Genomic DNA, 23,506 nt, shown 5'->3' on the forward strand with positions numbered 1-23,506 from the left:
GGAGTTTGGAGTCTCTAGTCTTTCCCAGAACTAGCTCTGCCTTCTATCACAGCTTTTCTACATTCAGCTTCATTTTCCATGCAGAGAACAAGGCTGAGATTCACCAGGATATCAGACTTAAGTGTGGTGTTTCTACATAGTGACATCTAATGCCTTGTGTTGAGAGTCTTTATAACTCAAACTGATCTCTCCATTACTACTTATTCAAGTCCTGTCCATCCTTCAGGGTTCAAGTCTGGCCACCCTCTTCAGAGTTTTCACTTACTTCATTAAGTGCATATCTATCTCAAGGTAATAGAACCGGGGACACTCAAGAGTCAGAAGTGTCCATGCCCCATAGCCTACCCTCGGCTGTAGAAACAGTTCCAGGCTTTGATCTCACCCTTCTCTTAGAGAGTTGGCTTTTCTTTTTTTTTCTTGTCAGCTACCCACAGTCACTGTGCAGACACCCATCCACCCTCCACACTCCACTTTGCCCAGCCTTTTTCAGAGCACTCACTTGATATGGTCCTTCCCTAGGACTTTGCTTTCATTTCAGCTCCCTTAACGCTGAAATATATCGTCCTGCAGGGTATTCAACACTCCGAGGCCCCTGTTAGTTGGGATAAGGGTCAACTAGAAAGAGACCTGAGAGATTTTCTGTAGCAGAGGGATGCCTGAATACTTTCCACAGCATCTTCGATAAGTAGTCATTTGACCTTCCGTTTTGTTAAAAAGCCATCATGCATCTGTCATTCACTACTTTTCCAATCATTCCATTTTTTCTTTGTCTGAATTAGTAGGAAACTTAGAGTGTGTTTCACATAACCGAGCACCAGATATGTGGGTCCTTGACCACTGCTTCTCTGTTTCACGGTTTTAGTCTTGCCTCTCTGCAAACTCCTCAATAGCAGGGGCCAGTAAACCCCACTCTTGGGAAATGCCTGATAACTACAGGGCCAAAGTCAAGTCATCCTATTAGGATAGACCTTCTTGGCCAAATATATTAAAAATAAGATTTTGGGGCCAGGCATGGTGGCTCACGCCTGTAATCCTAGCACTTCGGGAGGCCAAGGCGGGTGGATCACCTGAGGTCAGGAGTTCGAGACCAGCCTGGCCAACATGGCGAAACCCCATCTCTACTAAAAATACAAAAATTAGCTGGGCCTGGTGGCACGTGCCTGTAGTCCCAGCTACATGGGAGGCTGAGGCAAGAGAATCACCTGAACTCAGGAGGCGGAGGTTGCAGTGAGATCACACCACTGCACTTCAGCCTGGGCAACAGAGCAAGACGGTCTCAAAAAAAAAAAAAAAAAAAAAAAGGGAATAAAAGCAAGGGCTTAGAAAAGCAATGTATGAACTGAAACATAAAAAGTCAGACATGTAATTTAACAAACTATGAAATTTACTATTTTAAAATTAATACATATGAAGATTCTAATTACTGTCTAGAACATTGTTGAGTTTTAAAACAAAGCCACGTGTCACCATATAAAAGAATCACCATCCTTTTGATCCTCATCTACTACATCTTATTATTTGTTGTTAATTCACACACTAAAAGCTAATGAATCAGACTATAACCATCATTGAGCATTCAATATTATCATTATCCTGAAGATAAAAGAGCCTAGCTCAATGCCTTGTAATCAGCGCTCAGTAACTATCTATGTCATGAATAAATGGAGCAAATAGAACCACTGTGTCACATGTTAAAACCATGCACTCTCAGTAATGTGTGTACTAACCATCATCTCGCCATCTGACCAGTCAGAAGGAAAATCAGCTGCTTTGACCATGTGCTCAAGTCGAGCAACATCAAAGAGATTTGTTTCAGGTTTCTCATTATTCAGGACTGGTTCCAAGTACTTCCAGAAAGTTTTAAGCTCTTTTATGGCATTTTCTTTCTTCAATTTTTCTGCTTCTAGATCTAATAATAGCAACATGTTTATATTACCAAATGAGAGTGTTAAATGTTTTCCTACTTTAAGTGAACATGGTGAGTCATATGCATTGCAAGATATCTGTACAGTACCAGAAAATGTAAATAAAGGAATGTAATTTTGATAAATTTTTGAAGTCGGAGTATACAATTATGAAATCAGAGAACTTTACTTCTGAGATTCATTTTAAATATGAACTTATCTCATGCCTTCATTTTATAGTTGAGGCCCAGGAAGATTATGACTAGGTCACACATTTTGGGAGCTAAATATGTTCAAGATTTCCATCACTCTTAGATGACAATCTACATAGGACCAGTTTTTCTGCCAAATCACTTTTTAAATCAACTTAGTGTCTGCTACATAACTGATTACAAATGCAGTTTATCTGGTTCTCCTTCTTATATTGCTGAAAACAGAGTGGATCAATGTTGTATGTTTCAGTTACCTTTTGGTCACATTAAATAGCAATAGGCTTCTCTGGGTATTTGTACTTTTACTGTAAAATAATGACAGATTTCCATAAAATTATGCTTAAAAATTTGCCCAAAATATTTATGCTTATTACATCTATAATTAAATAGTAGTTTCTACTACTAAGATCTCATTATTCTATTATAAAGTCTATTTTTTATTATTTTATTTTTATATATTAAATATTTTTACAGAGAGACTGTGTTTGGAGCTTATGCAGCATTTTCTCACTTCAATAATAAACCATTTAGTATTACAACTATCCTTTGAGATCATCAGGAATAGCCTAGGTTTGAACCTCAACTTTTTAACTTAATAGCTGCCTCTAGACTGAGAGTCCATTTTTGTAAAATGGAAACAATAAAACATACTTCCTAGGCTTGTTGTGAAAACAATATGAATCAATGTACTTAATGTCCTTAGCATTGAGCCTAGTCCCAAGACATGTGCCCAATATATGAGACCTATTAGTATTATCAAGGGTAGCTATTTCTAACTTTATAGAGCAGCAATTTAAAAATGTAGTGTTATAAAAATTGGGATGTGGCTGCGTAAGATACAAAACACTGTGCAAATGATATTATTAATAAATAACAATAAAAGCAACAGCATATGGCAGAAAAAACTTGGGCATCTGGTAACACAATCTTACACCAAATTCTAGTTCTATTTCCTAAAGTATACAGTGGCTTTTTGCTTCCCTTCAACAGAAGTCATCTAGGATAATCTTCTTAGATGAAGACCTCAAGGCTCAAAATGGCTAAATGGTATCATGATTGGAACTTCATCCCACAACTTGCTAGTCTAAGGCTAGGAAGATAGCACCCCAGTGATTTCTCATAATAAGCCAATAGCAGAACAGGGCAAGAATCTAAGGCTGTGACCTCCCTTGGGCTACTTGAACTGTGACTTCTGCAAGAACAGATTATTAACAGTGATTCATCCAGCGCATCCTTTAGGTAAAACTTATAGATCAAATGCTCCAGAAAAGGCAGTTGGATAACCAAGTCTTCTGACCTGCAGTCTGTTTTCTGTGGCTATAAATACAGGGTATGATACAGGGGATATAAATACAGGGTATGATTTTGATTTGCAAAATTTACAACACTTGGCTGGTGCAAGCAGAGTAAATGGCAAATCAAAGTCTTGAAAAGATTTAATAATGTACTAATTGTAAGACTATGTTTTGGACAGAAAATTATATTTGTACTTTAAGGACAGTGGGTAATATTGAAGGACTCAGTAAGTTGTGTAGCAGACTGCATACCTTCTGGCTGAAGAAGAACTTCCTGCTGCTGGTTAACTGCTGCCAGGTGTGTCTGCAGAGGTTCATAATTCTCTGAAGATATTTTAATCACGCTGGTTATAGGAATGCCAAGCTCAGCCATAATTGCTAATAGCTGAGGATTGTTGAAGCCCACAACTATAATGTAATGTTGGGCACCATCATCTGGCTCATCGTCTGTTCAAAATACCATAAAGAAGAGCAGCCATCATTGTAAAAGAGAGCAGGTTGCACTCAGCCAGTTCAATGGCTATATACATTATGCATGCATTTATAATCCCTCTGGCTTGCCAAAAATGATCCAGTTGGCTGGAATGCAGTCATGTTGACTGTTTTTCATTATTGCCCTTCCAGTAAGAAGGCTGTGACTATTTTACAAAATATTAAATCACTTTTGCAAATGCGACATAGGCGTAATAGAAGGACAAACCTATATGGGGCTTGTGGTCATAGAAAATGTGTGCTTGGGTTTTTGTTAAGAGTTTAGCCTGTAACTTTTTTGGGTTCTAATCTCTTTTGAGCAACATCTGGCTTTACTCCTGAATTACAAATAGCTACAGCTTTGTGGTATTTTATAACTAGAGGTGTTTACAGAAGAGGGAAATAATGAATATGGACATGCTCCCTTAAAAAGTGTTGTATGCACTTATGTCAATGGGTGTGAATCCCGAGTATGGATTATGTAGTAACTATGTATTTATTGCATTAAAAATTTAAAATACATAGTGTGCACTTTCCTAACATTTTTCTCCTTTATTTGGCCCTGGTTATACTATTTTATTAATATTAAGACATGATCTTATTTTAGAATGTGACATTCTGCAGGGTAAGAATAATTGTTATACTTTAATACTGATAGCACATGGTACAAAAAAGCACTACATTTCACAAAAGCCCATTAAGATCAATATATAAATAGTGCAACAGAGGCACAACTTTTCATTTTTAAGTTATGACTTTTCTTCTATCACTAAACTAATCAATGTTGATATTGCCCATGGACTTCATAATATCACTTCTTCCAAGTCTACTGGATTTAGAGCAGAGATGCATGAGGGGAGTCAACTGGTAAAGGATGGGAAAGCCCTCTGCTATCTCATTTAAATATGCAGATAACAACAGGTAGCTCATTTGCATTCAAGGGAAGGCAGGAATGAATTACTTACAGCTGCCTAGGATGAATCATTTTTATATTAAGAAACTAAAATGAAAGAAAAATTCTAGTGTCTCTATCCAGGGCAAAATGATTGTGGGGGAGTTGGGGTCAGGAAACTATGTGCTCTATGTGAGTCACCAAATTAACTGATCTGATTTTATTACCACTGTGTTTCACTCATGACCATAATCACTTTTTATTTTGCTTTATAATTATGTCTGACTTTCCTATATGTGCCCAACAAGATAGTAAGCTCCTTGGCAGCACAGTCAACTGGCTATCTCAGCCTTTATTTGCACTGTGTAAATGTGCCTAGCAAGACACATGCTTAATAAATATTTGTTTAAGAGAGCCAGGTGTAGTGGCTCATGCCTGTAATCTCAGCACTTTGGGAGGCTGAGGAGGGAGAGTCACTTGAGCCCAGGTGTTCAAGGCCACTCTTGGCAACATAGAGAGATCCTGTCTCTACAAAATAAATTAATAAGTAAATAAGTTGGGCATGGTCATGTTCCTGTATTCCCAGCTACTGGGGAGGCTGAGGTGGAAGGATGGCTTGAGCCTGGGATTTTGAAGCTGTAGTATAAGCCATGATTGTGCCACTGCACTCTAGCCTGGGTGACAGAGGAAGACCCTGTCTCAAGAAAAATTTGCTTGCAGACACAAATGAATTGCAAATAGAAATCTTTTTCTCTCAGGGTGTCATGGGAGTAAGTGATTTATGATTCTAATGAGTGAAAAGGCTGGGAAAGACTAAGCGTAGTTATTGGGATGACTGCTCCAATCGCATCACAGTTCATGAGGCAGGAAAATTCTAGTGTCTCTAGGGCAAAATGATTGTGGAGGAATTGGCTTCAGGAAACTATGCGCTCTATGTGAGTCACCAAATTAACTGGTCTCATTTTATTGCCACTGTGTTTCACTCGTGAAAGGCACCGCCGGCAGCAGCACCTTACTGACCAATGTAACGATTGGTGTGGTCGTCTTCTCCTCTCCGCTTTAACTGGGTGGTCTTTTTCACTGGTGCGTTTGCCTCAAGCTGATCCTTTCCCTTTCCTTTGGCAGGCTTGGCACTTGGAGCCTTTTTCTCCTTGGGAGATTTTGCTTTCCCTTTATCCTTTTCTAACTTAGGTTTGTCTTCTATTACCTGGAATGAGAGAACACTTTTTTCTCCAAATCAAACAGTGAGCAAGCAATGGCTTTTCTACTGCCAGGTGAATTAATTCTTCATCTCATTCAATCACTTGTATACTCTTTATTTTTTAGGTATTCATTATATAAGTCAGCATAGTGGAGATTCCAGCTTGAGACTAAGTTGTGACAAGGCACATTTATGCATGAGGACTGGAGGAGTGGGTGCCAGAAAGCTGGTTATACAGAGACTTCTGGAAGAGAATCAGTCCTACGGGAGAGCCAAGTGAGGCCTAAGAAGCCACCCCAGTGGTTTGACGGCAGGGCGGGAAGATAATTCTGAGTACATAATGGTGTCAGGAATTTAGGTTTATCTTTTAGTCTAGCCCTGGGGAGCCTCTGTCTGAGTCTCAGAGAGAGGTGGGGTTGGTTATTAAAAACAAAACAAAACAAGAATTAAAAATAAAAAGGAAAAGAGATGTTTTGCTAAAATCTCCTTGATAAAGCATTTCATAGTACAAGTAATGTATTGACCAATTTTTAAATAAAGATTAAAAGATTCTTTGGGGAACTTAGCATTAACTAAGTATTTTTATTATAATCCTACTAAAGAATGTGCAGACATAACCAATGGTTGCTATTTGATGCCTTCAAAGATGGGGTCAGAATAAAACATCAGTTGGCAACATGAATTCCTTCCATGATGCTCTGGGGCGTGCTTAGATTGGCATGTACCATGTAAACATTAATTCCACCCCAACACCCCGCTTTTCTTTCTTTCCAAACAGTTGCCAAAAATGTTGTGCAGTACTTCATAATGTAATTACACTTTCAGTTCATGTGTTTATTAATACAAATTAGTTGTACTCACTGAAATGTTGTGGCAGTACTGAGAAGATATGTTGCTTTGACATCCAGCTAACAGAATGTAACGCAGAAGGGGAGAGGAGCACTTCCCCTACCCTACTCCATGTGGCTTCTGGATGTTAAGGGCTCCGGAGAGCCCAGTTTAGCTTTGGCACCCAGAGGGGCCCATGGCTTCTAGCACCTATGGCTCTAGTGGTGATGAAACTGCCACCCTTTGTACCTGCTCCTCAGCAGAAGGGGACATCATCAGCAGGGGCTTCAAGTGTCACTCACAGCCTGGGGTGGAGGCAGGTACAGACTATGAAATGGCCTCACCCATTTCTAGAAAGTGAAGAAAAATCCAACTGGCTAGAGCATATGTAAGTGGTAAAATTAACTCCTTAGAAGAGCTAGGGGCGAAGAAGAAAATACATCCCTGGAGTGGAAGTGGAGGTCCAGGGAAAACGCTCCATGCCAGACAGAAAAAGGGGATTGGAAGGAAAAGAGGGCATTGCCAAAGTCAAGCTTGCCAGACTTTACACACATCTCCCTTAGTTGATCCCCAATGACACAAATGCGGTAATCTTAACAATAGAATTTCAATGAGAATGGAAGTTCTGAAAATGTATGGGATGCTGGTATTCATCTATTCATTCATTCATTCAGTGAATATTTTTATGAGCTTCAGTTTCTGTCCCAGCCTTCCTCAGCAGCAGAGGGAAACATCAGTAAAGGCTGCAGGTATCACTCACAAACACTGGGTAGAGGCAGCAACGAGAGCACAGGTAAGGTACAGAAGAGTGAAAGGGTCCTAGCATTTCTCTCTGCACCAGGTATAAATTGGTGCCTAAAATGGGGCTCGGCTCTGCCCCTTGAGCTCACAGCCTATGGGGAAAGAAAGAGAAAAAGAAATACAAACAAACAGATAAAAATGTGAATATCAATTTTCGTGACTGCTATGAAGAATAAAACCCAGTGTCGTTATAGAAACACAATTGAGAACACTTTCATAAGTAGGTGATGAAGGACTCTCTGTGGAAGTGACATTTGAGCGAAGATCTCAAAGGCAAGAGTCATACACATGAGAAGCAGGGAAAATGTAGTGTGTGTGTGTGTGTGTGTGTGTGTGTGAAGATCCTAAGGCATAAGAGGCTGCGTGTGTTCCAAGAACTGAAAGGAGATGACCCCGGCAGGGAAATTAGCAGTGGAGGTGCAGAGTAGCCCAAGATGAGGTGTGTGAGGCAGAGCATGGGCCAGGCCATCCAGGGCTTTGGAGGTAGAAATAACAAGTTTATGTCTTAACTAAAATGCAATGGGAAGATTTTAAAGGGTTTTAAGTAGAGGAGCTCTATGATTTTGCAAGATTGGAAACCAGAAGACTAGTAAGGAAACTCTCGCAATAGTCCAGATAAAACCCAATAGTGACTTAGATTAAAGTGTTGGCAGAGTGAAGAAAGATACATTTGAGATGTATCTTGGATATTGAAACTTCATGGGTTGAAAGATTAGATATGAAGTCTGAATAAGAAGGTACATTAAGATAGTGCTGTGGATTTTAGTTTGAGCAACTGGGTGGTTGATGATGTCACAGAGATAGAGAAGACTGGGTGATAAATGAGTTTTACTTAAGGTGGACAGAATATTAACAGTGTTATGTCAACTTTGAGATGCCTCTTGAGAGGTCAAGAAGGTAGTTCAATACACACATTCTCTCCCTAGAAGAGAAATTTGGCTAGAGTTACAAATGCAGGTGTGCATAACATACAAATAGTAGTTAATTGCATGGGAAGAGATGAATCACCATGGGTGAAGTTTCTTGAGAAATATGAGAATTGAGTCCGAGATCATGCTAGAGACTCCAATGCTTACCAATGGGTATAGGGAGAGATGCCAGCAGAAAGAGACAGTGAAGTGGATAAAAAGATAGGGAAAAATATATAGTGTGAAGCTAGAGAACTAAGAAACCAAAAAGGTCAAAAAGACAAGAATTGGCAGTTGTAGGTAACATTAAGAAGAGCAATTATGGTGGAGTGTGGAGGTGGAAAATAGGAGGGCAGTATCAATAGAGAAACCACTTTTATGGACAACTGTTTCTGGAAGTTTGGTTGTGAAGCAGAACCAGAGCTCTGAGTTGTTCATTGGGTGAGTGGATGCAAGGGGGTATGAGGTCAAGGTATGTATATATGTAAAGTCAAGAGATGTTATGCTTGCAGGCTGATGGAATGATCCAGTAGAGAAGGAGACAGTGAAGATATGGGGCTGAGGAGACTAAAGTTCTCCAGAAGTCAACATGGGATAAGAACAAAAGAATGTGCCAATGACTGGACCTTGATAGAAGGAGAGGGAATTTCTTAGTTTCATAACTAAGAACAACAGGAAGAGGCTGGGTGCCAGAAAGAGAGACATCTTGATGGTGTTGAGAAAATGTTTCAATTTTTTCAAGTGAAGCATGAGGCAAAGTCATCAACTGAGAAAAGGCAGGAAAGAGGCAGGAGGTTTGAATAGGGAAGATGACGTAAGAGTTATCTTATGTCAGAGAGTGGGGGAGCAAGCTTACCGAGGTAATATGGTAGGACTCTGCCAGTGGTGAGAACTTATTGAAAATGTTGAGATTGTTAATTTTACATGAAATCAGTCTGTTTAGTTGTGTGAATTCCTCCATTTATGTTTAGCTGCTCAGGAATAGAAATGAAAATGATGGATCACTGAGTTCATCCTGGGAGGGGTTTTGCGAAATGATTGTGATGGAAGGAGAGAAGAGCAAGGGGAATCAAGAGTAAGCAGAGAAACGATAATACTGATTGGATCATGGAACCTAAGCCAAACAAATAGCAGGAGAGGACAATGAATAGAAAGTGTTGGGATTTATGGACTGGGATTTATAATGTGGTTGAAGAAATTATGTAGGAGGATATTGGATTATGAGTAAGAGACAAGGATAGGAAATTTCCAAGGTTAGAGAACAGGAGATCTCAAGACTTTGGAGGTGATGAGGGCTTCAGTGATGACAAGGTTCAAGGGAGGCAATGGCTGAGGTGGAGTGGAGGAAATAATCATTAGAGAACTAAGAGGCCAGTAAGAAGAGCATTACTCAGTAATAAAAAACATCAAAAAAGAAAAAAAAAAGAAGAATCAGAGAAATCAGAGAGGCAGAGAATAACAGTGTTAATTCCAAATTGTCCAGGGCAGAGATTTCCTGATAGACAGATAGGAGGGTCTGGGTAACCTGGGAGTTACAGCCATGTGGTCAGGGGGCTGCATCAGGCCATCAGGACTGTAAACATTTAAACTAACTCCCTAGTTAAGACTTGAGGTACTACATAAGTTTCTGACAGTTTGCCTTCCTATGTACAATTTGTCTACAGGGAGAAAACTTTCAGTTAATGCTGATGGGTCTGTCCCACAAAACTGACAGTAATATTTACTGTAGTAAATTAGCAAGTGGCTATTCTAATCATGGCTGTCATTGTCACTATTATTATCATCCTTATCATTATCAATATTACATTTCTATTTATTACATTCTTACTATAGTCCAAATATTCTATCTCGTCAAGTCTTCACAATAACTACAATAGGTAGAGCACCATCTTCATTTTACGGAGGAGAAAACTGAGTCTTAGTGAGGGCAAGTAGTTGTTCAAACTCAAAGCTAATATGTGGCAAAGCCAGGCCAGTCACCCATGCTCTTTTTTAATGGGTTTGTAAGGCACAAGTCAGTGCCCCTGAGTGCAGTTGGCATGGAAGCACTGGTAAGACTCATGCAGGGCTCTCTAACAGCCAAGCTTTGGATCATAGCAAATTTACTAATTTGCAACACCCTGTGCAGCATGTTGGTAGACAGCTGGCCTTGCTACAGAAAATTTCCAATGTGGCCATCAAAAACATACCAGAAACTTTTACAACTGCAATTTTAAATAAAATCTCAGGGTGATCTTTTGATCTAAAAAGATTAAACCATTTTAGATTAAATTATTTTAAAATTTACCTGGAAGAATAAACATTAATTCATTTATGCATTCATTCATTCATTTCATCATTTCACAGATACTCCTCCCCATCATGTGTTAGACAGTAAGAGGCCCTCTGGCCCTCCAGGTTCTCCTAGGTAGGGTGTGAGAGCCTGTGCAGCCACATAAGTCTCATCCCTTTGAAGCCATTTTAGCAAAGACTGGAGTTCTAGAAGCTCAGGAACTCTCTGGCCCTTTCTTCTATTTGGTTCTTGGGATTCTGGGATTCTGCAGAAAGGAGGGCGGACTACAACCAAACATTCAAAGGAAGTGCTAAATTCTAGTAGCAGAGTATAGTTTCCAGACATCATCATCTTTAATTTGATCTCACAAGGCAACCTGTAAGATGGGTAATTTTATCCCCATTTTATAAATTAATACAGAGTTTGTCCGAAGACACACAACTGTGGTAGAGAGTGCTGGTCTGACTTCAAACCCTAAACTCATTTTATTTCCATGATACTCTTGTCTCAGTCTTTGATGCTCTCCTGATTTCTCCATACCTGTCTGCCTCCCTCTACTCTGTCTTCCCAGGGGCTGAATCACACTTGCTCGATGCCCTTTTCTTTCTCCAGAGCACTCCACCCACCTCAGCCATTCATCCTGCTCACTTCCCTTTCTCTCTCTGCTCACTTCTCCTTTCTCTCCCATTCTTTTGCCTTTGCATTCCTCTAGCAAGGCCCAACTTGGGAGACTGGAGAACAGTGTATTTTAAACTAATTTCCATTAACATTAAAATTATCAATATTTACCTCCCCCACCTTCGCAAAAGTATTAAAAATGTTTAAAGTTTTTATAGATGAGTCTCACTCTGTGGCCCAGACTGGACTCAAACTCCTGGGCTCAAGAAATCCTCCTACCTCAGACTCCCGAGTAGCTGGGACAACAGCTGCATGCCACCATGCCCAGCTAAAAGTATTTTTAAAGAGGACCCTTATAAATCCTTATTTACTTCTGTAAATAACTTTTTCTTATAAAAATTATTACTAAAAATTTGGAAAAAAATATAAAGAGCTTACAAAAGCCACCACAATTCTACCACTTGGGGAAGATGAGCGAAGAAGATGTGCAATGCATTCTTTTGAATTAACTTTCTGCATCATTTTTACATAACTGTTATTGTTCTCTCTATATAACTTGGTGTCCTGCATTTTTCCATTTAACAGTGTTATATCTTCAGTTGGTAGAATATGTATTACTATGTAAAGAATTTCCTGGGTAAAGAAAGGATTCTCTGGTGCAGAGAAAATATATGTAGACAATAAAAGTGAATGGAAGTACCTAGGTCTTCCTGGGTTCCGGATCCAGGTCGAGATGTCTTTGGTGGATTTTTGAACATGTTCTTTACCCTACCCAGTGCATTCTGCTCTCTCCCCATGGCTGACCATAATGGTGGTCTACTTATTCCTCTCCTGGATTCAGTCTATCCCTCACTCCTCCCATCCTTCATACTGAAGTTGAACCAGGACAGTCTCTTTGTCCCTTTAATTCTGGAGAGTGATTGACTGGTTGGCCCCTAGAATTCTACCTTGGTTTCAAAGTGAAATATCCTTTTGTACCAAGCCCCAATCATAGGAAAATCATTTCCTATCTTTCATTTCGTTTTTCTCACATTCTGAGTAAACCCTTCTCACTTATGGGTTTATGTCTTGAAATCTGGGAGTGGGAATGGAGTTAACCAGATCAGGCGCATTCAGCAAAGCTGACCCCCTAAGTTATAAACTCAAGTTAGTTCATACAAACTCTTTCTCTGGCCTTTCTTGCTTCTGGATAACATGGCATGCATGTTCCCATACTAAGGTCATTAGCTCACAACTTTAAAAATTCAGAGGGAACTCTTGTCAATTCAAGGCAAATTTTAGGAGGGGCATATCCAAAAATTGCCTCTCTCCACAATGTTTGAGGAACACATGTTCCCCAGCATATGAAGGAAGAGTCAAGTTTGCCACAGATTACTTTTTTTTTTTTAATGCAGTATGTGCAGAAAGCATCTAGATGCCTCCTACTGTGAGATGGCTTTGGATAGGCACAGAGATTTCTTAACCGGTTAAGTTACATAGCATATGTGAGATTCTTGTCTCAGCAATAACCAAAAAAAGTGTTGGCATTTCACATATTCAGTTGAATATAAAGTGACACCTACCTAGAACACTTAATCTTAAGTTATTCTCACTTTTTAAAGGGAAAAATAAAAAATTCTCCTTCTCTATAATAGGGCAACCTAGTTATTGGATGCTTCAAAATATTTTAGATCATATTTTATTTCTAAATGACTTCTTGATGTCAAAATTCAAATATAATTAATAAGTATTCATTCTCCTAATTCCTTACAATGAAAGGAAGATAAATGGTAAATGTCAGTGAAACTGATGATATATATCTATACTTCATCTTATTCTTTTTTTTTTTTTGAGACGGAGTCTTGTTCTGTTGTCAGACTGGAGTGCAGTGGCGCTATGTCAGCTCACTGCAACCTCCGCCTGCCAGATTCAAGCGATTCTCCTGCCTAATGTAGGCTGGGTGTGGTAGCTCACACCTGCAATTCCAGAACTTTGGGAGGCTGAGGTGGGTGGATCACCTGAGGTCAGGAGTTTGAGACCAGCTTGGGCAACATGGCGATATCCCATCTTTACTAAAAAAAAAAAAAAAAAAAAAATTAGCCAGGTGTTGTGGCACGCGTGCCTGTATTCCCAGCTACTTGGGAGTCTGAGGCAGGAGAATCACTTGAACCTGGAAGGCAGAGGTTGCCGTGAGCCGAGATCGTGCCACTGTACTCCAGCCTGGGCAACAGAGTGAAACTCTGTCTCAAAATAATAATAATAATAATAATAATAATAATAACAATGCATATACATATTCATGTATAACAATGTTTCATATAAAATTTATAATAAGATCCTCAGAATAGTATTGTTGAGGATATAGATAAGAAAACATACTCACAGAGTTTGTAACTAATTCACTCTATTATGTAGTTTATGAGAAACTGGGTTTTCTGAGTGTTCCTCTAGTTCTCTTTCAAGATATCACCCTATCTCATAAGCAATCTATCATAGGGGACAAGAGATAGGCTAAACAAAGGTATAAGATCACATAAATTTGAGAGACAGTAGGTTAAACAATATTAAATAGAGTGGTTTTCACAAAACTCCTTCATCTTTAATTAGCTATTATGTTCTTAAATATCTTCAAGAGTTGTATCTAATACACAGTGATTTCCAGGCTCATTTGACCAGGAGCCATTTTTTCTTTTTTAAATGGAGAACTAGGTCTAAGTGGCCATAGGGCTCACTTTGAACATACAAGGTTATGGGAACATTTTTAAACATTAATCCAATTTAATAAATCTATGCTAAGAATATTATCCAAAATATGGAGACTTCTATACTGCAAAGTACATGGTTTATTATGAAAAGAAATTGAAATAACTTAAATGCTCAATGATAGAGAAATGGTTAAGAAAATTATGATAGTCAATAAAACATCACAAAACCAGTAATAATGATAGAGTGGACACTGTGATAATGAGTAGAAATTATAATCTATCTTAACGGAAAAAGGGGTCCATTTTTACAATGATTACAGCTGTGTAAAGAAGCAAATCACAGAAAAAAACAGAAAGAAAAATGCCAAAATCTTAACATTAATTATAATAGGGTTACACATTGCAAATGTTTTGCTTTTCTTTCTCTGTATTTTCTATGTAGTCTATGAAAGACTTTAGTACTAGATCAGCCAATGCTATCCTACCTTACCATGCAGAAGGACATTAGGAATAATCTCTGGATGTCCAGTTTTAAGAGATTCCCCCAGAGACTGAGCCATTTCTGGGTGGGGGGCAGGACTGGAAATTAAGTCAGGATTTCCTTTGGAATCAGTGGCTGGTTAGCTCAGGGCATTCCTCCTTGGTGAGTTTTGTTCCTTCCCTTGACCACTGTCCCCCTATTTAACCTGAGGATGTTAAATGCAATGTAATTAATGGAACCAGATGGTTGTGAGTACATCACTGAGCACAGCCATTGGTCCTACAGGGAAATGTCTCTGGGCAGGCCCTCCACTGATTGTGAGCCAAGAGTGCCATTTCATAATTATTGAGACACACTTAGGAAGGATATGTATGGGGGTTAAGAGCATGGTCTTTGGAGTCTGACAGTTCTGGATTTGAATCCCAGCTCTTCCACTGAGAGTAGCTGTTTGGCCTTGGGAAAATTCCTTAACTTTTCATACCCTCAGTTTCCCCATCTGCAAACTCAGAATAATACTCTGTACCTCATAAAGTCATTTAAAAGATTAAATGATATAACATGTGCAAAGGGCTTAGTTCTGTGCCAAATAGTCAATAATGATAGCTAACTATAATTATTAGCTGCTATAATCATAGCTCTTCCATATTTTAAAGTACTACTGTATGTTAAAGATGTATGTTTCTTTGCATTTTTCCTGAAGTCTGTAAAAAGTTTTCATTAATTAAAAGCAAGCCAATTAGGAAAGGACTACTCTATTTTATGGATAAGCCAGCTGGGGGGGTCATTTATTATTTCTCCTGAATTGTTGGCTTTTGAAGCTCATTAGATTCAACATCCATTTTAGTGGGATCCTCATTTCGATAATCCACCCTCAAAGAATTCCATCCAGTTAGTGAGGCAAGTTATTCTTTTCCTGAAACCACACGGGTCCTTCTAAACTGAGTTCCTGCTCTTTTTCTGTTTGATTTCTTAAAATAGTTTCTGAAGATTTTAACCACAACTGAATCAAAACTAACCAGCCTGTAATTTCCTGGTATGTCCGTATGGCTTTTCTTTTAAAACAACACACACACACACACACACACACACATACACAAATGGCATTACCTTGGCTGGTTTCCAGTGTTTTGGAGTTTGGACTGGAGGAAGCTGGAAAGTGTCTGTGAAAACTACTCTCATTTCTCTTTGTCTCTCTTTTGGAGGAGGCTCTGGGTTGCTTGTGGCTTCATCATGATGTATTATCAAACGTAGGCACTTTTAATTTTGAATTGTTTTAAGAATAGTTTACCAGTATTACAAAAAGTTACCCTAGTTCTTTACCACCTATCTTCCTTCTCTTCAATTATAGTACATCAGGAAATAAGGCAATTTGTACCATGCATATGAGCTAGCAAAAGAAAGAACTATTTTTTTATAAAAAAGATATGCTTTCTAAAAACATCTAAGGAAATATGGACGACTTATTTGAATTCATAAATTAAAAGCACAGTTGGAATATATTTGGATCTTCTCCCAAAACCTGTACAAACATTCTGAACTAAACACAAAGGAACCTAAGACTAGATTTTATTTGGCCAATTATTTAAATAGTTAATGACTTTTTGTATCTTAGCTTTTTTTTCATTTTTTTAATTATCAAGTGTTTTCTTTTAGTTGAATTCTCAATATAATAAAATATTTGGGTTCAAAATTGTCTTGACTTTAAATGTGTTCATAATTAATATATAATACAAAAGTTGAAGTTAAAAAGAAACAAAAATGTGAGTAGATATATAATATTCAGATAATGACTAAATTAAAATGGATCAGAATGGAAACCAAACAATTTATTTTAAAATTATAAGGAACATGATGAGAATATATTTGTTCAGTACATTGCTTTTGTAAATGTTTCTTTCAGTAAATGTTTGTTGAATTGATAAATTATTAACAGAAGTAAAAATGCAAAAGCAAATGTTGCGATAAGGATGTAAGAAAATATATTTCTAAACAAAACACTTTAAGTTTTAAGATGTAATAAAATCGAACTAATTTAGAATTATTGTGTGAGAAAGTTGTATTCAGAAGTTCTAAAATACTAAAATATATTTATGGAAATATAGTGCATTTTCTTCATGATATTTATATTTGGAGTTCATCAACAAGGTATTTTCAAATAAATAAATGTTTTCGGATAGATTTAAGTTATTTGCAATTAGAGGCCAGCATTTGTATCCCAGAAATTTACATGCTGAAGGCATTAAAACTGTTCATTTTAGAAATATCTTTCTTGTATTTCTTATAATATGAATTACCCAGCAAGCTTTCTTGCAAAGCAGAAAGCAAAAGCAATGTTAACCATAGCCCAGATTAAAATGTTATTAAAAGTAGTGGAGTTGAAAATAATGATATTTCTTCACTGTATTTGGCAATTAAAACTATATTATTTATCTTTTTTTAAAAAGTTTTGATTGATTAAAACAGGATCAAATATGTAGTGATACATTAAAACATTAGAACAGGTACCTAGCTATATTACTTATTTTTGCCCTCACTTTCACCCAAGATTTTCTATAATTTCTATTATGGATATTTTTCAAGCACTGATTCTTAAAAATACAATTTCAAAAACTAAACATAGAAGATACAAAACACTCTTTGGGTTGTACAGAGGTAAGCAATTAATTAACATTTGAAAGACAACATCTACATAGATATGTTGATGTTAAAAAGTTGAGGAGTCAGTCACTAACCTTGTAGAAATTTCGGAATCTCACTGTGGGTTCAGGAAAGATGAAAAGATTAGCTAAAGTCCTCTTTTCTTTTTTTCATATTCTAATCCACAGCATGGTGTCAGTTTTACATACTTTCTGCTTGTTTTCTTTATTGCCAAACTCCTTGGCTGACAAGCATTAACCTTGATTGTTTCAACTGACCTCTTAGGCAGTGTTGTTGAAATGAACATCAATGATATCATCCCACAAACAACTGCCTTCATCTCCCCTTTACCAAGAGTATTTTCCTGATTGTATTCCATTCCAATGAGTTTTCATCAATTTATTTAGCACTTACTCATATGGTTGTGACTCAGAGATTTGGGGTTGGTGCTTTGGGAACCCAAAATAATGGAGATGTCATATTAGATTATGTAATCATTGGCTCTTAATTGCTCAAAAGTTCTCTCACTGTATCTAATACTTAAAAGAAAATAAAAACTCTAAGGTTCATGCCCCAGTTACCCAGGACTCTCAAATTTTCAACAGATAAAGATTATTTCCATACCTTTAGAACCTCTTAATTGTATTATTAGAGTTCACATTTCAAAGAAATGCTGAGTAAAATAATGGTGCAAAAATATTTTTATATTGTTGCAAGCTTTAAAAACGTTTTCCAAGCTACTAGAATATTTTATTTGCTTTTACTTAAAATTTGTTAACGGAAATCTACAGTCTACTCCTATGATAAACAATTAGTGACATAATAAGTGGTAAACAAGTAAATTGACGCTCTTTAGCACACTATTTCTAACTGCTGTGGGAAAGGGCGAAGCAAACAGAAAGTGCAGAAATTTTTGCAAGAATTACAGTCTACTTTTTATAATTCAGATTCCCATATGGCATTGGAATTTAAACAGGCAAGAGATGTTTCTATACTAGTTTCAAATTTTCCAATTTTTCTTCTGTCAAGTCTTAATTACCCTGAGTATTTCTTAAGGTACAACTCCCCCAACACGATGGAAAGAGTTTCACTAGATGGAAAACTGTACTATCAATTATGTTAATATGAATAGAATTTTTCTAGGCACAATATGTACCACACTAATAACATGCTATATGGGAAATATCTCTAAAAAACATAAAGCCCTATATTGAAAATGGAAGGTGGCATTATTATTTTTTTCTACAATTACCTTGTTGAGGGGCCAATTCAAATAGGAAACCTAGATTTTGGGGGTCTTGCAAAGGTGAAGAAGGCACTATTGGAGCATTTTCACTTTTCTGTTTTTTCTTCCGTGAATTGATTTTGCCTTTTCCACTTAAGGCATAAAGAAATGACTTCATATGCAAATCCATTTCATACATACACATGCACACACAAACATTACATATGTATATACTGAAGTATTTGGCTTTCCAAACATAATTCAGCATGATTTGGAAAATAAGAAAAACATCTTATTTTGGGTTATGATGGTAGCACATGGATGTGAACCTGGTAGTAGTTTGCTAACAGCATTTTAAAATATTTTTCATATGCAAATATGAGTCTTTGGAAAGCACACAGATTGATTTCTATAAGCAAATTAAATGAAAAATCCAGGTATGAAGAAATTATCAGATGTGCAATATAGGAGTAGAAGTGATGGATTGCTGCTGAAATATTCAGATTATTATGAAGGTGCAGATATGCCTATTATTTTAAAAGGCACTTCTGTAGAGTATCATATAAACTATCTTAAATAGTTAGACCCGAACTGTGAGGGTTCCCCCCAACTGTCCTTTTCATATTTAGTTTTCCCGACTCCCTGTCTCTTCCTTGGGTCCCTTCTTGGCTACAACTTTATTATATAAATATACTGCCATAGAAACAATCCTGGGCACATGCTTTGAATATTGTTACTTTCATATTTTAGGGAACCTATTTTTAATGGGTTTATCATAATTCCTCCAGATCTTTGGACAGTCTTTCCCTAAGAAGTTGAGGTGACAGCCAAATTTGCCAGGTAACACTTAATGGGAGGCTTAAGAAGAGAGGAAGTGCCCCTGGAGAAACCTGGCTCCATTTCATTCACCACTTGCCCTCTTTAGAAAACCCACCAGATCGTACAGTACCTTCTTTTCATTTTCCCGTCGCTGTTGGTCCTTAAATTTAATCTGGAGAAGTTGAAATTTCAAGAGTTTCCCTATCAGTGGTAAGGTTAATTTCTCTCCACTATCCATAATTGCTTTTGCTGCCGTTAACACCTATACAGAAACACAATTATTAGAAAAAGTGATGTTTTATAACCTTTGGCACAGTCTGTCAGTGATGAAAAGATGAAAGGAAATTTTATATTATTTGTCATACTGGAAAGATACTTCATTGCTGGCTGAAAAAAAAAAAGTTAGGGAGAAAAAGGCCTCAATGCTACAGAGAGGGGCATTTACCCTCTACTTTAAATAAATTGGATTGTCTGAATATCGACTTCTTTTTCCAATAAGGCAGAGTGCTTCCCACGATGGTGTTAGACTCAGACTCCAGGAAAAGGGTAGAGAAAAGATAGGCTGGGCTCCATTTTAGGATGACTGATAGGGTGATTCATGCTACAGAAAGTCTATTGTTTGGCATAGCCAGTAGTCCAAACTGTCAAACTTTGACTTATTAGGATATTATAAATTAAATAGGGTTTTATAATAGTGGAAATGACTATGTTAGCAGTCTTTTATTTCTTTGTAACTAAATTCAAATGAAAGATAAAAGCTGTTTGACACAAAGGCGCCATATGAATGTTGCTCCCCCCTGCAACTTAATGTTGATCATGTTGGTATGCAGCCTAATTGGGGTGAAATAAGGTTATTGAGTTTTCTTTGGGTGATGACAGCCACTAGGAACATACAGCTGTATTGTCCAGATGTGTGGCACTGACAGCCTGTTTTATGACTGTGTTTTTTACAGCTTGTTTCCCCTAAATTTCACACAACGCTCTAACATCTGGGCCCTTTTCCTTGGAGCCCTATAACCACTTTATTTACTGCAAAAAAAATAAAATCACGTAAAATATACCATAAAAAGTTGTTATGTGTTTCTCTTTATTCATGTTGTCTCCCTAATAAAGTTCACCTCTGCCTGAAGCATTGTCACAGAAGTAATCTAGTTGAAGTATTTTTTGACTTTTGTTTTTAAGCAAGCATCATATTTATTTATAACCTTGGGATGAATTAGGTGTTACTAAAATGTTCTGACATGTTCCCCCTTGGAGTAATCACTCCTGGGGCGCATATGGTGTCAATTTCAGGCCCTTGGTCTCAGACAATGACTGTGCACACTGCATCTCACGGAGCTGTGTCTTGTCTGAGCTCTTGGTCAGGACTTTCCTGACCAGTCCAGTTCCTTTTGACTTGTTACTTCGCCAAGGGAAATAGCCGGAAGAAAGGGAGGTGCCTATTTTCTTCTAACTGCAGAAGGCTCTATGGATTACCATGTGCCAAAATGTAACTGGACCTCATAGAGATCACATTGGGGTTCCCGCATTGCATCACAGAAGGGGAAGGCCAGAGAAAGGATTCCTTTAAAGCTGCCTTTTCTAAAAACCAAAGGAACTAACCAAGTGTCAGAAATCTTTGCATGTCAGAAATCCTTGCAAGGACTCTAGGAAATACAGTGCTTTGCTTTTTATGGCAGTTCTGCTCCTGCTAACACAATTTAGGGAAAGAGACATGATGGCTGTGATTTCTGGGAGCAGAAAAACATAGCAGTACACCTGCAGAACCTCACCATTTAATGATGACCAGATCCCACGTGGAAGGGGATCCTAAGGGGATGGAGGTCAGGCGTTTACTGTAAAGTGAAAGCTGTCTGACTGGGTCCAACCCCAAGAGTAGATGTCAATATTTGGTTTGCATTTTTCAATGCCAGCTAAATACTGTGCTGACAATCAGGCTCTGTGACATCTGATTCAAAACATTCAAATGTGGGTTTTTAAAGGTCATGGCAGTCTAGTGTTTCCCTCTAATACAAAGATAATGACAGCGCTGAAGGGAAGTCAGCACTGAAAAGGGTTACCCCAGAGTGGTTGTGGAGTCTCTTTTCCTCACGACCTGTGAAAACAGGATATTCACCTATGTCTGGGGGGTGTGGGTGAAGCCTGCTTGGTGTCATGGCAATGGATGGGATGTCTCTGGAGGTGATTTCTCTAGGAGTCTATGAATGTTACCTCACTGTATTAAAATGTATTCAAAGCATAACAAAACATCCTGAGAGAAAAGTATTTTGCAGGTCATAATAGTTATTACTGGTTTGTCTAAAACTATCTGTGGGGTGTGGTTTCAAACAAAAATCTGGCACAGCATCAAAGTAACAGTGAGGTCCTGCCCTGACATGGGGAGACAGGAGATGAGGGGCTTCACCAGTTTGCCAGGCACACATGCTCTCATGACATACAGACACAGAGAGAGAGAGCAGTGGTGGACAGGCAGCCTTGAGGAGTGCCCTGGGTGGTGTCCTCCTCCCGAACTGCCCTGGGACGGCCCACATGGAGGCAGACTTGATGCGCCACATCCTGCATAAAGGCACAGCCTGCCCCTGGCACCACTAGGAATGGCAGAGGCCAGGCATACTTGGCCTCCCCCAGGGTTGCTCTGAAAAGGCTTGACTCTCTAAATGCCACTTTCTTTCTGTGCATCTCCCAAAGGGAATGATATTGTGAATTATTGGAATAATTAATGAAAATGAAAGTCTATGCTGAACTCAAAATCTGAGACAACATTTTCATGGTATATGGGTCATTCCCAAAAGAGGCGGAAAAAGAAAAATGTTTACAAATTAATTTCATTTCAAAATTCTTTCTTCTGATGTCCCATGATTAACAATTCTACCCAATCAGTAGCCAGTAGTTTGGTCTCAGATGAAAAACAAATCTTTCAGGAATCTGTTTGAAGGACAAGTTTTTGAGGGAAGAAAAAATTAAAGAGACAGAATTTAAAGGAAACGTACCTTTTCACATAACATCTCCAAAGGTTTCTCCTCCCTGGCCTTAGTTGTATTAATTAAAAGAACAATCAAATCTCCAACATTCTAGCACTGTAAAGATAATTTGCCCATCATCTATGTCAAAATAAGTGTGCGTACCTGTGCATATGTGTGTGCACTGGGGGGTAAGCTAGCCAGGGCTATAGTTATGGGGGGATGAGAGACATAAGAGAACATGTGAGCAGCGAGCTGGAAGTGCTTGGGGAGTAATTAGGCAAAAATTTAAGCTTCCAGAACTAGTCAGAAAAATAGTCCTGAATGGGTTAAAACCTTAGTTCTCTTTAAGCCAAAATGCCAAGTAAATGTGCTTGGCGTGAATCAGAAACTCAAAAAAGCACGAGTCTTACGGGCAAATGAGACTTATTAAAATGGAGAAAACTGTTGCCAGGCAAGGCCTGTGTCTCCTGACCTCTTCAGGTCAGCTCTCCAGGCAGAGAGGCCTGCCAGGACCCGAGAGAGGCTCTACGCTGAAAGACCAAAGGTCACTCAGTTCCAGGAATGATTGGTGAATGAGGAAATTAAGCTTCAAAGAGTGCAGCTGAGGCAGAAGCCATGTTCATGTTTTATTGTGTGAAGATATTTAAGGGGTCTAGATGCTATTTTTCTGTTAGGGAGCTTGTAATTCTGTACACACTAAGAAATAAAAATATTTCCTTTATCATTGTCCTGGCTCAAAGAATTACATCATATTTACTATCTAATGATTTGATCCAACAAAAATATACCAAATGAGCCAAATTATTTCCTTGCCTGAGGATCAGGTCCACCTACAGACACTAGTGTCCTCTCTCCTTCTAAGCATTCCTCCTGTCTCTAGAACCTCCCTACATTAGTAAGCACAAGTCCAATGCTTAGAATTGCCCTAGGCGCTCTCATGGAAACCAAATGTATGCATGCATGTATGTGTGTGTGCATACATATATACATATGCACATTTATACATATATGTATATATGTGCATATATAAGATAGAGAGAGAGAGAGAGAGAGATAGAATGGACTCCCATGAAGCCTGCTGTATGATTTCCCTTGTGTGTTGACAAGAAGTCATATGAAGCAGCTTGAATCATTGCTTAACCTGCTGCATATTCAATCTCGAGTGAATTCTGAGGTTGTGTAAAGATTTGGATCTGGATTTCTCTTGCCTGGAACAGGTTATGGGAGTGAGGTGGCAGAGGAAAGGGCAAGCTGTGGTTGTGTGAAGCAGAGAGAAGAGGGGTAGTAGAAGAGAG

General features: G+C 38.2%; 1 protein-coding gene across 2 annotated transcripts in view; it reads right to left on the reverse strand.

Moving 5' to 3' along the window:
- SPAG17 (sperm associated antigen 17) overlaps positions 1-23,506 on the reverse strand; it is a 231,618-nt gene that overhangs the window by 142,053 nt on the left and 66,059 nt on the right. For both annotated transcript variants that reach the window (XM_057302678.2, XM_034929773.3), the window contains exons 4-7: positions 19,379-19,510; positions 5,795-5,981; positions 3,664-3,858; positions 1,728-1,909 (exon numbers count right to left, since the gene is read on the reverse strand). In XM_057302678.2, the coding sequence (XP_057158661.2) occupies positions 1,728-1,909; positions 3,664-3,858; positions 5,795-5,981; positions 19,379-19,510 (696 nt within the window). The remainder of the gene's footprint in view (positions 1-1,727; positions 1,910-3,663; positions 3,859-5,794; positions 5,982-19,378; positions 19,511-23,506) is intronic.

The sequence above is a fragment of the Pan paniscus genome, chromosome 1 (assembly GCF_029289425.2).
Source record: "Pan paniscus chromosome 1, NHGRI_mPanPan1-v2.0_pri, whole genome shotgun sequence".
NCBI lineage: Eukaryota > Metazoa > Chordata > Mammalia > Primates > Hominidae > Pan > Pan paniscus.